The 17298-nt window shown below is 27.6% G+C and overlaps 1 protein-coding gene across 1 annotated transcript in view; it reads right to left on the reverse strand.

Annotated features, from left to right (window-relative positions):
* The window catches only part of LOC107456793 (T-box transcription factor TBX20), a 109919-nt gene extending 93986 nt beyond the window's left edge, over positions 1–15933 (reverse strand). Inside the window, exon 1 of the mRNA XM_016074747.3 lies at positions 14594–15933. Within this exon, the coding sequence (XP_015930233.1) occupies positions 14594–14819 (226 nt within the window). The 5' untranslated portion in view covers positions 14820–15933. The remainder of the gene's footprint in view (positions 1–14593) is intronic.
* Between the last annotated feature and the right edge of the window lie 1365 nt (positions 15934–17298).

The raw sequence follows: 17298 nt of genomic DNA on the forward strand, positions 1-17298 counted from the left end.
TAAGCTTGTGTTTACGACCTGTTTTTCGAATGTTCTATTTGCGTTGAAACTTACTCTTTTGGAAAAGGACATTTTATTTGAGTTTGAGTGAAATTGTTTTCCCGCTGTCGGTGCCATGTCGTGATCATAGATAAAGGGAAATCATTAACGGTTATTTTGTAACAGATATCTGGAAGTGCGGCAAAAATAACATTTTTCAACTCTTTTGAAAAAAAAAAATTTATTTGTGGCTGAGTTCATTTGTTTTCCCATTATCGGTACCATGCTGTGATTATGGATAAATGAATGTCGTTTAATATAACTGTTATTTTATAACGGATATTTCTTGGGACGATGACGAAAATAACATTTTAGTTATGATGTAAAAGTAAAAAGCTAAAATATCAGAAAAAAGTTTTGCATTGCAACTGTTTTTTACACAATTGCTTTCATTTTGACATTATTCGAGCGCTTTGAATAAAATCTTTAAATAATGTGCTTTATAAATTTTATGTACCTTAAAAGTGTAAGTGTTACGTTTACGAGCAATGTAAAATAATAATGGTTTTGTTAAAAACAACAACTTTCATTTCAAGCAACAACAAAAAAACAAAAAAAAAAAATTAATCTACATTTTTAGTACATTATATTTTTAGTTAAATAAATGATTACACTAGCTTACAAAAATCAGAATAAAAATTATTCTAATCGAATGATTTGCCATATAAGGACAATTCATGAAAATCTTAAATTATTCTGTAACAACATAAAAATGATTATTTTCTAATTAATCATAATTGCCAAAAATTTTATTAATTTATTAAAATAATAATGAAAACTAGTGCATATTGAGTATCGAAAAATATTCCGCAACAACAATGAAAATTAGTTTTCCCACTAATCACAGGTGCTGAAACTTTTTCGTTTGAAAAGTAACAAGTAGTCGAAAACGGTTATTTTATAACGGTTATTATAATCAACTTATTTTTATGATACACTACTGGTTGTGTTGATATCCGTGCCATGTGATAAACAATGAATGTTTATATTTCACAAACTTATGCTTAATAAAAATGAAAAAGTGGCTCTTGGCTGAGATTGAAGCAATAAATATTTTATTTTTTAGTGTTATTAACAACAGGAAACCATTAAAATTAAATTTATCGACTCTCGCAATTTAGTGTTTACTTACTAGAAACGCTGTCTATATTTGAGCACGTGTACAACTCATTCAGAACATTAACGCATCTATACAAAAACGTGTGAAGATGTACGATCCTGAATATCCAAAGATAATTCTTTTTTTAAAGGGGGAGAAAAAACGTCAATTACATACACATATAATGTCATACATTCGAACATAAGTTAAGTGTAATCACTGACATTATCTTTCTATCCATATATATCTCTTATGTGGCACAATAAACTCGGGTATTTCTTTGTCTATTGGCAGCATTATAGCTTATCATTCATTTTGTTAGTACGGTTGGTGTTTGTTAGTTATAAGAAAAAATTAAGAAGTTATAAATAATTAGCTATACGCTAAATATTGCGAAAGGTGCATGAGAAAGTAGTACAGCATGTGATGTAGCATTGGGGTGAGTTTTCTATCTTTATTTGACGAGAGAGATGGAAATAATTTTGAATATTTTTGCTGCTGAATACACTGAAATTTCCCGAACTCATACATGTCGTGGTTTGTGGGATTTAGTGGCTGCCGGACCCACTGACCCCAGTCATGAACCAACAATAGAAACATATCATATAGTAACATATAGTATCATATAGTATTTTCATGTAGAAACATATGATAATGGTTTACCGGAAATTCTGTTTTTCAAAATGATAGTTTTAATTACCACGCAATCAGTAAAAATATAAATCTAAAAAGTAAATTTAACCGAATAAATGGCTTTTAAGCCGTTTTATCAAGTATCATGATAAGATTGTCAAATTTTTACCACATTTACCAAATTTTAACATTTATATTAAAACCATATTTTATTGTTTATTTCGCCAATAGTCAATACCGTATGTCTTCGATAAGAATTACCGTGCTTTTCGGTGTTCCTTCAAGTGCCAGAAACACGATAAATTTTAGCACATTCTGGAAGTTTTGACTATGTATGAGGTGAAAAAGAAAATTAAGTTTAAGTTCATCTCACATTCTAAACAAAAACTGATATAATCATTAATTAGTTTCCTTTTATATTTTTATCTATTGATCTTAAATTGAAATCTTTCTTTCATTTTAAGTTCATTTTGGAATGATTAGAAAGAAAGAGCATTCAGAAGCATTTGAAGAGGTAGACTGAATTTGATTTATAGGTCTATAAAGTGACCCGAATCTTTTTGTCGAATAACTCGGAGGCTTAATGGAAAAAAGAGTTCTACGACCACTGGAGTCACTAGGACTTTTACAGAATAGTGGTATAGTAATTCCCCTTTGGACAAAATTAAGTCCAACAATCATAAAATTATTGCTATTCTTCGTATGGCATTTTAGACATTCAAGACGTAAATATAATTTACTGAATTTTTTTACAAATCGATTTTAATGATTGATTTTAGGCTCTACAATATTAAGTTTGACAGTATGTGGCTTAAAATTAAGCTTTAAAATTACACAAAAATTTCAAGATAATAATTTCAGGACACAGCCTGCCTGAAGTTTTTTCTTTTTCGATTTTTTTTTTTTTAATTTTNTTTTTTTTTTTTTTTTTTGACAATATATGCCTTTAGATATTTTTAAATACTTTGAACCGTATCCAAAATGATAAAATCTTTTCATGGTTTATCACGATACCAATTTAAACCATATTATTATGCAAAATAATCCTTAATATGGTAAGTTAGTATGATAAAACTTGAATAGTTGAAATTAACACCGTAATAATTTTGCACTAAATTTTCAAGCTAATACGGTTCAATAAATTGATATTATGGTTCAGTGTACTGATTTCTTTAAAAATGTAGGCAATTAACCTTTTACACTGAAAACAAATCCGTATTAAATAATGGTCTAAAGTACCAGCATTTCGGATGGATCATCTGTGAAATCCTTTTTACTGAACAATCCATTTTTACCATGAAATAATATACCGCTATTTTTACTGTAGTACATTAATTAGAGTGATTCAGTGATTTTACTGCACAAATTATGGAACATGAAATTTTTTGTTCCTTAATATGCTCCAGTAAAAAAGGCTGACACTCTGCGTGCCGGTACTTTTTACCGTAATTTGATTATTCGGAATTTTTTACAGAGTAGATCTTCACGATAATTAATTTGAAGAGAAAAAAAGTGTGAAATAAGGATGTGTTTTGAACCAAGACAAAGTTTTAACGCGTGGAGCGTAATGAACCGATTTCTTACACTTGGTTACATGATAACATGTTCAACCATAACGTGTCGGTTCAACTTATGCCACTATCAAGGTCGTAGGAAACTTCAATAATATTTATATAAAGTAACAAAATTATAAATCTTCATACTAAAAATTCTACCTCACCATGCTCATAATACGCCATAGTCAGTTAAAAAGCATCCGACCTTAGTTTTTTTTAAAAAAAAAAGAAGAAAAAAATAAGTGACACATCACACGTTATCAGTAATATAAGAATAGCATGTTATATGTTACCATAACACGCTTAACGTCATCTTAATTTTAGAAGAAAAAAAACATGTTACCACAGATGTAGATAACACTTTTTACCTATTACCACAAATAAAAAAAAACGTACATACATTGTGGTAATGTGCAACACGTTATTCTAACATGGAATAACGTAACAAGCTACTCTTATGTGTGTTATCACACATGTAAGAGCAACATGTTACAGTACAATAAAATAAAACTGCTGCAGCGAGATTCAACGGCATTTAAGAGTTTACACTAAAGTGCATCTCCATTGTTTTTAGAATTTTGATAAATAAATCAAATAAAGTTGAAGTGATGGGATGTGAGAGGAAGTTTCGCCACCCAATTGATTCAATTTGTTTGTTTAGAGTTTTGACTACTCTTCCATAAAGTTCGAACAAAATGGTTGACGGCGTTAACGACTTGATGAGTGTGTCTTTTTGATGTCGATTTTCAGAAATATCGTGCCACATAGATCCTCGGTCCATGACCCCTCCTGGAAAAATAATAATGAGGGACGAAGGCACGTGGGAGAAAACAAAAGGATGTGGATTAAGTAGACGAATTAAATATTTTGTCGCACGGAATTTAAAACGGAACGAAGTTGAGACTAAAAAAAATATAGTTCTTTTAAGTTGGAATAGTTTTTTAATTATAAGAACGCAAAGGGATTTTTGTTATAGTTTGAGTTTTTATATTTATCTGTAAAATAGGTATCTCTCATTTACAAAATAAAATACATGAGGTTTCGAAATTTAATTTTTTGTATTAGAATTTTCGAAATTTTTATAATAATTTAAAATAAGAGACTTTTGAGTCAAAAGACAGCTTGATTAAATTTTAAAAATGAATATTTTAACGATTTTTTTAAAGAACGTTTTAAAAATAGAAAAAAAAAATGGTTTGTAAACCAGCTGGAATAATTTTTTTTTCAAAGAAATATTTGTACAGTTTATTATTATTATTATTATTATTATTACTATTATTTAAAGCTCAATAAATTTTTGAAAGTTACATTTTTACACAGAAAAAATAAATTACTTTTACGAAGCAAAACTACGAAGCAAAAGAAAGAGTATTAGCTCTGCTAAAATTATCGATGGCAAAAAAACTAAATTTGGGTAATATTTAATCTCGAAAAATGAAATATTTTTAATAAATGCCTTTTACAAAATTATGCCTTTTTCCTAACTTTAGAACATAATTTTTATTGAAATAAACTAAACAAAATAACAATAAACTATTGAATAAACTATTTTGATGTATTGCAGAAACAAATTTTAATGTATTGCAGAAAATGAAAACCCAGAATTATCATTTATTACATTCAAATAAGATTGTGAATGCATTTTTTGGGGAATTAGGATTAAAATGCTTCCCGCAAAAGTTATCAGCTGCAAATATCTTAAATCAAATAACTAATGACACTCATAAAATAAAATAAACTAAAACAAAGCATAAAGCTTATTTTATGACTGAGTCCAGTATGATACATAATCCTAATCCACTTTCAACAGCAGTGAAATTAAATGAGCAATGCATGAATAGCCTTATATCGATGGTAATATAAATTTTTATTATTTTCTATCGAATATTAAATTGAATTGTAAAGTAATCTCACTGTAAAATCTGTGGTATAATACCTATTTGAATTTGGTGTTGAAAAATCCGATAATCTTTGAGTCTTTTCAAACTAATACATACTACAATGCTAATATGCTAGCTATGCATTACTATTATGCAGTGTGTAACTAAAAGAATACCATTGTTTTTGTAATCTAATGCATAATCATGAAAAAACCGTTTTCTAAAAAGATTTTTTTGATATGAATTATCTATTTTAACTGTTCTAAAAAATTAGGGCAATATTGAAAAGTTGGACTGCAATATGATATGACTGCAGAGCATATGTGATAAGACTGCAGAGTATATTTAAAATATCTTTTAGTTCAAAGTGTATTTTTTAGTAATAACTGTACACTTTTAAATTCATCTAAATAATACTGATAATTTGTCTTAAATTTTGTTTTATAATTATTATTATTATACGATACCTTCAACAAATTTGTAGAATCTAAAAGTTATAAATAGTTGACAACTAGTTGCATTATTTGAGCGAAAGATTATTGAAATTTTTGAATTTAACTTTACAAATGGAAAATTTTTCAAGCAAAAAATAAATAAATAAATAAAATGAAAAAAAAAATAATAATATTTTTAAAAATCACGTTTTTGTAGTGGAGAATAATAATTAAAAAACAAAAATTTGAAAAACGAAAACGTGGGGCTCATGAAATACATAACAGTAATAGTATGTGTGCTCACGAGAATATGTGTATGTATATCTGTAATTGTATCTGAATGTGTATGTGTATGTGGAATATGTCTTGTGTATATGCATGTGTATGTGGTTGTGCATGTGTATGAGTAAGAAAATGTGTATATGTATGTGTATATGTACTGTTATGTATTTCATGCGCCCCTTCAAATTTTTGTATCTAAATTAATATTCTCCACTACAAAAACGTGGTTTTTAAAAATATTATTCTTATTTTATATTATTTTGTTTTTGTAATCACTTCCAAAATCTCAACTTTTTCACTCACAGTACACAAACCTTTTCAACTGACATGTGACACTAACTTGAAATAATCGAATCGACAGCAAAAGACAATCGCGATCATATTAATTTTTCTTTAATTTCAATTTTATTTTACTTTGTATGTCTTTTTACTCTTCATTTTCCTGCATTGTCATCCAATTCTGAACTATGTACCAAATTTGAAGTCTGTAGCTAGTCGGGAAGTTATTTTAAACTTAATTACAAAATTCCACCCGAACATACATGCACGAAGGCAAATTGATATAAACATGGTAAAAAAAAGGAAAAAAAAAAATGATGCACATTTTTGTTTATAATTATTACATATTAAAGAACGATAGCTCATACGATTTTTATAAAATGAAACCATCAAATTAATTTAATTTGATGCTTGAAAAAAATTTATTTGATAACATATTGAAAATAAGAACTTGCCCATAACTGTCTTATAACACAATGGTAAAAATCATAACGGATTTTTTTCTAAATAAGACCACCCAAATAATAAGGATTTGCACCATCCAAATTATAAAGGTTTGCATTAACTACTTTAAAAATATGTTTAATTAAAAGAACAACCACTTGCAGCGGTTGGCACAAGCATGTACTCCAATTAGTGCATGACGCATAATTATACTCTTGTGTCAGTGTTGTCAATTAACCGCGTTCGTATTGATGTCATTGCGTCATAATATGAATCATTATTGAAAGAGCATCATTAATTTTAATGAAAATTCTCAAAACAGAAATTAAAAAATGCTGGAAATAAAAACTTGCAGAAAAAGCGCAAGCATTATGTCTTGCGCGCTAACACGCAATATGCAAATTTGATTTCCGATCTTTATAACAATTAAGACTTTCTGATGTAAAAAGGGCTTCCTTTAATGCTAGCTTGCTGGCTGCCAATTAAATTTCAGAAAATTTCTCTTCTAATACTAGCATTAAACAAAGGTAAGTATCGGTCATTAGCAGATACGGCATTTCTAATGACTTTTTTTTTAAGTAGAAAAAAAAAAATTAAAGCTCTATTCTAAGTGCAGAAAAAAATTAACTTTTTAATCGAAGGGGAAAAAATCTTTTGTTTGACTTATACCATTATTGTTGAGCATAGGTTTTCTGTACAAATAACTTTTTGTTATCGATAGTTCACTTTGAAATAATTTTTGTTTTGTAATGTTGATGGAATTCCGGAATTTTTTTAAAGAAAGATATTTACTTTAGTTTTTTGGGACAATTTGACAACTTGACAAAGTCCCTAATGTTTAAACAATAGACAACTTTACAGTTTTCTAAGTAAGTGAAGATTTTATTGACATCTTTTAATGAAATAAAGTAAAATAAATAAAAAGCATTGAATTAAAAACAGTGTCTGTGTAATCTTTGTCTACATTCGAAAAGCTCTCGTAAAAGAAGGGGGGGGGGAAAGAGAGTTACCCTTTATTTAATATTTTTTAGTTTTTTTGCTAGACAAAAGTTTAGTATATAAACCAAGCAAGAAAGGAAAGAATTTGGAAGAAATTATATTTTTAAATCAAAATTAAAAAGATGAAGAAATTTTATTCGTATCAAAACCTAAACGAAAAGCATATGGCTCATCGTTTTCGAAAAGCGGGGAGGGGGGGGGAGGCTTAAGGCGAGGGTCGACCTTTTCACGAGAGTGTTTTGGTTTTTCTATATGTCGAACAAAAATAAAATTATGTTTCCTTTTTAGACTATTTGGAAAACGTATTTTTTAAAACTTATCATCACGTTATTAATTAAATTTTTTTTTTTTTTAGTCTATGTCATGAAATTTCTCGAAATTTCGATGGAAGACGAAGTGGAGATACATTTTGTTTGGATCATTTAAAAAATCGTTGTATTGGCATGCAGCTCTTTTTCAAATTTAAGCTCTCTTGCGAATCAGAAATTGATCAAAAGTTTGAACTGATGATAAATTAATTCTATTTAACTATAAAATGGTGATATAATTCCGATTGTAGCTGTTACACAATAAACTAAGCTTGTTCTATCACCCAGCACTGGCTTTCAATTTAAAAAAAACTAAAGCACTCTAGCTAGACGGAGAAAAAAATGGTAAAATTACTGTACTTGTATGGCAATAATATTTGTGGATTTAAGGGAGAAAAAAACTAAAATATACGGTATTTAAACCATTCATTAGGTAATTATTTCGTTGACATGGTTACGGTTAACCGGAAATTTTGTTTTTCAAAATTACAGTTAAGACCACAGATTTAGTAAAAAACTGAAAAACAAATTTAACCGAATAAATGGCTTTTACGGCGTGCTCTAAGGTATCATAATTAAATTACCAAATTGTATCATATTTGCCAAATTTTATGACGTATTATAAAAATCCAATTTTATTATTAATTTTATCAAAAGTTATTATTAAAGCATTTCGATAAAAATTACTTAGCTTTCTGGTCTTCCCAAAAACTCGGTAAATTTTAGCACATTCTGGTTGACCATACTTGTCAATACATTAAAGTTTTGACCATACTTGTATAAGCTATAGTTGCATGGTGGTTAAAATTCCGATAGATGATTAAGTCCCTTTGTCAGTAAAGTACAAAAAATTCTTTTTGTAAATGCGTTAAAAATCTGCAAATCGAAAAGAATTTTTTGCGTAAAATGGAAAGATATCCAGATATTCACTCGATTCAAAAGCTAACAAAACAAAAAATACAACACATAGTTGAATTCGGTAATTAAATTAAAACTTACTTTAGCATCAAAGTTTTTTTTGTTGTTTAAATTTAAAGTACAACAAAATTTTATTCAAGTAGAAAATTGTTAAGATTCGCAAATGCGTTAAAAGTTTGTAAATCGAAATACATTCTAACAAACAACGAAAAGATATCGAGACGTTCGCGTGATTCAAAAGCTAATAAAAAAAATTACAACGCATAGTTGAATTCAGGAATAAATTTGCATTTTCATTCATATTATCTGGACGGTTTATCATTTCGGTAACTAACAAACAATGACGTTAGATAAAAATCGTCATTCATTTCACATTGCCTATCATATTAACGTGTGTAAAAATCTTTGTTTCCAATTCATGGTGTCAAAGCTCGATAAGCAGAAATAAATTCACTGAGAGAATCTGTTTAAATAAATTGTATTTCTTTTTTGAGATAAAAAAAGTTCCATAGTGCAAGGAAGAAGAAATTCTGGTAAAATTAAAATACTGTATGGTGACAAAAAAGCATAATTCGGATTCATAAAATCAAAATATGTATTTATACCATTCATTTGGAGGTTTTTTCCATTCAAATGGTAACAATTAACCGAAAATTGTGGTTTTCATATTTACAATTCTTATGACCACACATTAAAGCTGTTTGTCGAAGCTCTGTCACCAAGGAAAATGAAGAAAAAAAAGGCATATTTTGAGTGCCTTACACTTGAGGCAATGCGATGAAGAATTATCTGGGCTTTAGAACGGACAAATAACTTAAATATTTGAAAAGTTATTAAACTTTTTTTAAAAAATCGCCAATTTGGTTACATTTTTGCCCCTAGATGAAAATTATCAAAATCATTGCCTTATTCTCAGGTTTTGCAAATTTTTATACGCCCAAGTAATACAGCTTTGGAGTAAGTTTTAAAATATTTAAAAATTAGACTACAAACTTTTTTCATTTTCACTAAACTGAGGCTTTTATTTTCACAAAACATAGGCTTTTTCTCTCCTCAAAACTGAGGTATATTAAAGTTTTGCTCCATTTTCAAAATAAGCGTAGACAGCACTGGCTTTAGATATGCTAGACTTGGCCTAACAGTCAAGAGTAACAGTTGCAAACTCATAACAGAACAGTTATAAAAATAGCATATTATTCATAAAAAAGCATCATTTCATATTACGACGAAAAACAGCCGAACAGTCGATAAACAGCTTTAAAGAAAACCATCATTCGGTTTATTTTGCTAATTTTCGGCTCATGTATTATACGCCAAAAAAGAAATTTATAGCTAGGCTAGATTCAGTGAATGAATAGGACTTTCGCGCCGATCATTTAGGGTTCCATAGTTCCAAAAATTTAAGAGTTTTTTGGTGTTTCTATAGAGCTAGAAATTTTGTAAATTTTACTATATTCTTTTAGCTTATATATTTTTTTAATAATTATAAAAGGTTCATTAAAAGCAGATTTTTGAATTGATAAAAAGAAGTTCATTGCAAAAAGTTTGTTAAAAGCTTATTAAAAAAAATATGTATACTTTTTTCGAAACAGATTTTAAAGCAAAACACATTTTGAAATATTAACTGGATGGAATCAAGAATTAATGTTTTTAAAAATCTATTTTTAAATAAATATAAAATTATAAACTTGTTTAAAATTTACTTTGAAATGAATAAAAATGTTTATTTTAAAGTATAATTTTCAATGATTATACTCGATTTTAAAATAAGTGGTTAGCTCAAAAGTGGTTAATTTTAAGTACTACTTTTAAATTAATAAAGTGGATTTTATTTTTTTAAATTCTTTAATTTTATATTCATTAGTACTTTTTATATTCATTTTTAAATGAATGCACGCCGAGAAAAAAAAGTATGGTTAAAGGTAAAATTTATCGTGCTTCTGGCTGCATGGGAGCACCAAAATGCTCGGTAATTTTTACAGAAGCACTTTGGTAATGATTTTGGTAAAATAAGCAATAAAATATTGCTATATAATATGTTATAAAATTTTGTAAATTTATCAGAATGCCTTAAAGCATGCAATAAAATCTGTCTATTCGACTAAATTTACTTTTCCGTTTTGTATTTTTTACTAAATGCGTGATAATAAGGACTATAATTTCAAAAACCATAACTTCCGGTATACCATTACCATAAGAACGAAAAAATAGTTTTAATACAGTTTATTTTGGTTTTATTTACCAGAACTATGGTTTATTTATTTATTTTTTGTTTTTTGAAGAAATGTCATTGTCATACAGGGCGGTTATTTTACCGGAATTTTTTTCGCCATGTAAAAAGTTTTTTATGGTACATTTTTAAAATCTAAATGATTACTTTTAAATTATTAACGAAGTTTTTTCCGAAGTATACTTTTTAATGTTTATGAAAAGTTCATCTTTTTTTGAAAAAGTTAATGAAAAGTTTTTGCTTAAATTAATGTTAAAAGATTTTTGAAAGTTTATTTTTCAAAAAAAAATTTTTTTTTTTAATTAGAAATTTATTGTATAAAAGAATGATTGGCAGTAAAATAGTCAATTGCACTTATTTTTTATCAATTTTGTACAATCATTATTTGTTAAGCAAAATAGCTGATATTTTTTAAAATCTATTTCAGGAACACTTTTGACAATTACTTAACTTTCATATACTTCTTGAAATTAAAAAACGGTCTTTTTTAATTTATACGTTCTAATAAATGTTCCTTTTTAAATAGAAAAAAATGGGACATAAATAACGAATCACTTAAAATTTTTATAGATGATAGAAAATAAATAAAAGTTCAATTCTTTCCTGATACAGGTAATTTCTTAGCTGTAGCGTTGTATAAAAATTAGAAGTTTAAGTCAATTCTGATTCAAGAGTATCCTTATATCTTAACGTGGATGAAAAAAAAAATTACGTAAGTTCATCTTGATGCCAGCATGTNTTTTTTTTTTTTTTTTTTTTTTTTTTTTTTTTTTTTTTGTCATTTCATATAATAAAAATTAAAAGTTAAAGTTATTCTTGATTTAAGTAGTTCATAAGCTATTGCATCGGAAGAAAAATTTGTAAATTGTAATGAACTCCGATTTAAACCTTAGCTTTTGAAAAACTAATTTAATGTTTCTCCTGATTCACGTAATCTTTCAGATTACGTGATTATTACGTGATTCGGTTATTACGAGTTCAGGTCAATTCGAATTTAAGAAAATATTTCCATTTTCAAAGCTCGTGAATTGAATAAAAGAATTACGCGTTGTAGTTCATCATGATTCAAGTACATATATTCTTAACTCTATAGCGACAGATACAAGAAATGAAAGTTAAAGTCGAAGTAATTCCTGATTCAAATTATATTCTATTTGAAGCGTTTGATTTTGATTTAAAATAGAATAAAAGTCAAAATTATTTGTAATTCAAATACCATTTTGCTTGATGGTTTAAATCATTGCCGTATTCCCTTTCACTTGTTGGGTTGGATAAAAAATGCAAATTAAAATAAATCCGGATTCAATTGTTTCCTTAGCTCTTGCACTGAAATGGAAATTAAAGTTTAAAAAAATCATGTGTCCCTCTGTTTTCTCATAAGTATGATAACATTTTCAAATTGCACACTCTCTTTCCATCTGCATGGAAGTTAGAATTAAGGTTTAATTCCTTTACTGAATTTCTTATCTACATTCTGCATTTAGCAAACAATTACAAATTAATATCACCTTTGAATTACATTTGATTTTCAAAACTCAATTTTAAAATTATAATTGTTATTATTTGCCAAAAAATATTATTAATTAATAAAAGTTTCTTTTGAATAAGAAACATTACTCCGACATAAAATTCTCAAAGCAATAAAATTTTCAATTATACTTTCAAGAAAAGTATTTAACCTTGGGATTTGAAATTTTTTTTTTTTAATTTTGTTTTCTTTATTTCTTTAAAATTTGATTTTAAAAAAAATTATTAATTTAAAATACTGCAGAATGTAAAATTTATTTTAGATAATTATTAAATTATATTTTATATATAAATATTATTCATGTTTTTTCTCCATCTCACGTAATCCTTAACGATAATTACGAAATTACGATAATTACGAAACGATAATTTTTTAATCAAATTTTAAAATGTATTAAAAAAACTTATTATCAATAGACATCTAATTTTTTAAAATATAATTTTTTAGAAAAAAAAATTTAAGAAAATTATTTACGTTTTTACAAAATATATAATTAAATGACAATTAATATTGCAACTTATGAATGCTTAAATATAAATTTCAGGACAAATTCTAAAGTTTTATTCGATTTTTTAAAGGAAATTCGATTTCCATTATAACTTTATCGATATTGAATATACCTTGTGTACCTTTGAAAGAAGAACCTATCTCTCTCTCTCTCTTTCTCTTTCATTTTCGTCAAAATAAAAAGTTTTATAATTTAATAGTTTATACTTTTTTAATTGCTTTCACTTAAGTTTTTTGAAATATCTGCTTATAAAGTCAAGTAGTAAATTTTGTTTTTCAAATAAAAATCTTAGTGGTAGATCTTGTTGAATGAAATTTTGAAAACACTCAATTTTCCAACAAAAAAAGGTGTTTTTTCTTCTTTTTTTTTCAGAAAAAAAGTAAGGAATTTGCTTTATCAGGTTTTTACAAAAGACGATTTTTGTTATTGCTTCTGTTTTTAGGGACTGAATATGTTAAAAATGAAAAAAAATGACATTTTAAAAGCATTCAATTTTATTGCAGTTAAAAAATATGTTATTTTCATCAGAAAGTATAGAGCATGAATTTACTGCATCAAATCTTTAAGTAAGGCTATTTTCTAAAGAAAAGCTGACTAAGAGACCCTTAAATTTTCTAAAGTGTAATTTTTTGCTTTCTTATTATTATTACTATTTTAAGTTTCTAAGCTACTATTATTATTATTCTAAGCTACTAAGTTTTTAAAATATCGTATTTACCCCTAAATAAAAAATTGAAAGTGAAAATATTTCATAAATAATGCCTGATCGTTTTAATTTATTCCAGAATAAATCTCTGTTTACTTCGACACATACTAAATAATTGTTTAAAATTCGCAGAAGTATTAGACTTAGTCGGAAGGGAGAAAATATCATCCAGACGATGATATATAAATAGTTCTTGATTGTTTTTATTTATACCAAAATAAATCTCTATTTACCACCACAAATGCTTAATAATAGTCTAAAGTTTGGCAGTAAATGATATTTAAATGACTCATGACATATACTGGCTACATGATATATCAGTAATTTCTAATGTAAAATCATCCTCCATAACATTGCATTGTTACTATTTTATAAATGAAATAACTACGTTAATATAGTAGTTATAAAAACATTTACAGAAATTGGCAATTTTAAATTTCGCTTCTTAATTTGTGGGATATGGGGTTCGAAAGATAATTAAAAGAATATTGCACCATTATTTATACATTTCAATTTCATTTAAAGAACTGGCGTCTTGCCAGTATCTAATTTATTTTCATGCATGATAATGTTGCACAAAGCACGTGTCAAGAACAGTTATTACTTCCCAGTTATAAATTTAACTGTTTAAGAAATAGCATGCTTAATTGATTATTAAACTCATTATAATTAAGACAATAGCTATACTTCGTTATTAAAATCTTATTTCAAATAATTAAAGTATTGTTTATGAAATGTTTGTTCACTTACTGAGCGGGGAAGTGGAGAGGGAGTCGCTTTCCAAGGGGGTGTCCCTTTCTGATTCTTCGGAACTTTCTTCGGCCACCGTAGTGGACATCAGAGCATCAATAGAAAAGTCTTTGGCCTTACTAGACATGGCCGCAGAATAAGGACGGCGGTGAAGGAATTGGAAGCCGCTGGACCTTGGTCCCGCGGCGGCGTCCATTGAGTGACGGACCGGTGCCGGGACGACCATAGACCCAGTCTCGTACGCCACCTTAGGCTTAGCTGTGATGCCGATACTTGCCGGACACTTCACCGGGAGACTTACAAATCAATAATTTGACAGATGTCATGTAGGAAATTGTCTCCAATTGTTTTCTTCTTTTTTTTTTCGTTTATGCTTTTATATACTTTTCCAAATTGTTTTTCTTTTATGAAATATTCTTTATTAACTTTCAACAAAACACTAGCTTATATATTCATTATATATACAAATTTATTCTTGCCCAAACTTATTTTACATATCTTCGATACTATTCAAGAACATGTTAAAATTCAGGTAAGAGAAATAAATCATATGTTTCTTCTAATGCTGTCTAAAATTGTTCCTATAATTCTTCAGATAAATTATACAATGTGGTAAAAGATTGGAATAATAAATATTAAGTAATTGTTCAAGGATTGGCAAATATTTTGACATATGGCATGACAATAGTTTCATAGTAGTTGATTTTTAGTGTTGCCATATTTTACATGTGTACAGATTAAATCATTAAAAAAAAGCAAACGATATTGCACAAAACGTGTCAGCAGACGATAATGCTGAAAAATACTAGGTGAAAATTTTCTCCGACTATAAGTCTACCGCAGAGTATAATGAGTGATTTAAAAATCGAAACTTCTCATGGCACATCATTGAAGAGAAGAGAAAACCGCACTCTTCTCAACACAACTTGTTACTCACTCACTTAGCTAGAAGTCCGTTGGGGGGTCGGGCATTTAGTCACATGCACACATAGCGCCACCTTCGTGTTAGTTACACCCAGTCAACACAAATCCAGATCCTGCCCACCTTTTCGCTAAGCGCAAAAATCGCATAAAAAGTAAACAAACGGAAAATATAGCTTCCGACGACATTCTAGAAGAGCTCTATTTCCCTTTTTACTCCAATCACAGACCGCCGCTTCTAGCAACAAAAGATAAAGAGGGGGATGAAAGGGGGGGACCAGTTTAGGGGAGAAAAAAAGAAGAATGAGACATGCACTGTGTATGTTTGTATGTGAGTGCGTGTTGTGTGTCGCAGAAGGAGATGGCACAAGCGGGCGAGATTTCAAACACGACGCAAGAATGGAAGATTTGGAGTTGACGAATGAAATGGACGATGGCGCCACCTACACTTTTTGAAAGAGAGGGATGCTGAATTGACTTCGGAATGACAATTCAGAGTTGATCCGGAGTTATTTTTCGTAAAAAAAATTAGCACAATTATTGATTAAAATGTACTAATTACGTGAATTTTCGTTTTTTAACTTTTTTTAAGATATGAAGAAGATTAACTAACGTGAATATTTTTTATTACTTTTAAATCTTAAATATTTAAAAAAAATTAAATTGAAAGTTTATTTTTTAAAATTTAAGTTTGCATTAATTTAATTAATGTAATGCAATTTAAGGTATCCAAATTTTGAAATTCATTGAAAGATATCACAAATAAGATTTCTCAAATAGTATTTCAAATATTTATAAATTTATTTAGTAATAAATATTTATTTATTTATTTAATTGTTTGTTTATTTTTTGCTGCTTAAAATAAATAAATAAATAAATATTGATTTAACTCATTCATGTACAGTTATTTTCAAATAATATAAAATTTGTGTTATTTTCGGTAATAATTTGGTTAATAATAAATTTTGTTTAATATTTTCAACTTTTTAAGCAGACAGTGTTGTACATCTAAATAAATAAAAAAAAAACTGCTTAGGTCAACAAAAATTAAGATTGGAAAAGGAAAAAATCTCGAATTTGTGTAACAAATCAAGACTAGAATTCTGAATAAACAAGCAAAGACGAAACTGAAATGTGGAAAAAACAGCCCAATGACTGATTTTTTAAGATTATAATTAATAATAACAATAATATCTATAAAATATTTTTAATTAAATGCAAACGAAGCTACCTCTATCAAGAATAAAATTAAACGAAAACGTATTTGAAATTTTAATTTTAATTTGGTGTGAATTTTGGTTTACAGATTTCATATATTTAATGACAAAAAACTGTTAACTCATTTTCAACATTAAACATTTCCAATATTTCGCTAAAAAAAAAAAAAAAAAGTTAAGTTTTCGCCTATCTGGCGATCAATTACTTCAAGTGCGTTGTTAACTGCTCGAGAAAAGAGGAGGGCATTGCAGACCATCCATTTAGAAAAAAAAATAATTTTCCCCTTTGTAAATATTTTTCAAAAAGATGTACAAAATTTAATGGATTTTAAAGATTATAAAATTATTAAGTAAATTCAGAAAAAAAAAATTATGATGAAACCTACAGTTTCAGAAAAATCGATTTAATGTTCAATCGATTGTTAAATACCGGTAGTGAATCGAGTGATATTTTTGTCCACGTATTACTTCTTTCGAGAAAGATAACTTTCATAATATTTAGTAGTTCGGCCCGACACCGTGTTAAGGTAGCAGTAAATTGGAACAATATTACACTTGGAAGTAACC

This window comes from Parasteatoda tepidariorum, chromosome 4 (assembly GCF_043381705.1).
Source record: "Parasteatoda tepidariorum isolate YZ-2023 chromosome 4, CAS_Ptep_4.0, whole genome shotgun sequence".
Taxonomy (NCBI): domain Eukaryota; kingdom Metazoa; phylum Arthropoda; class Arachnida; order Araneae; family Theridiidae; genus Parasteatoda; species Parasteatoda tepidariorum.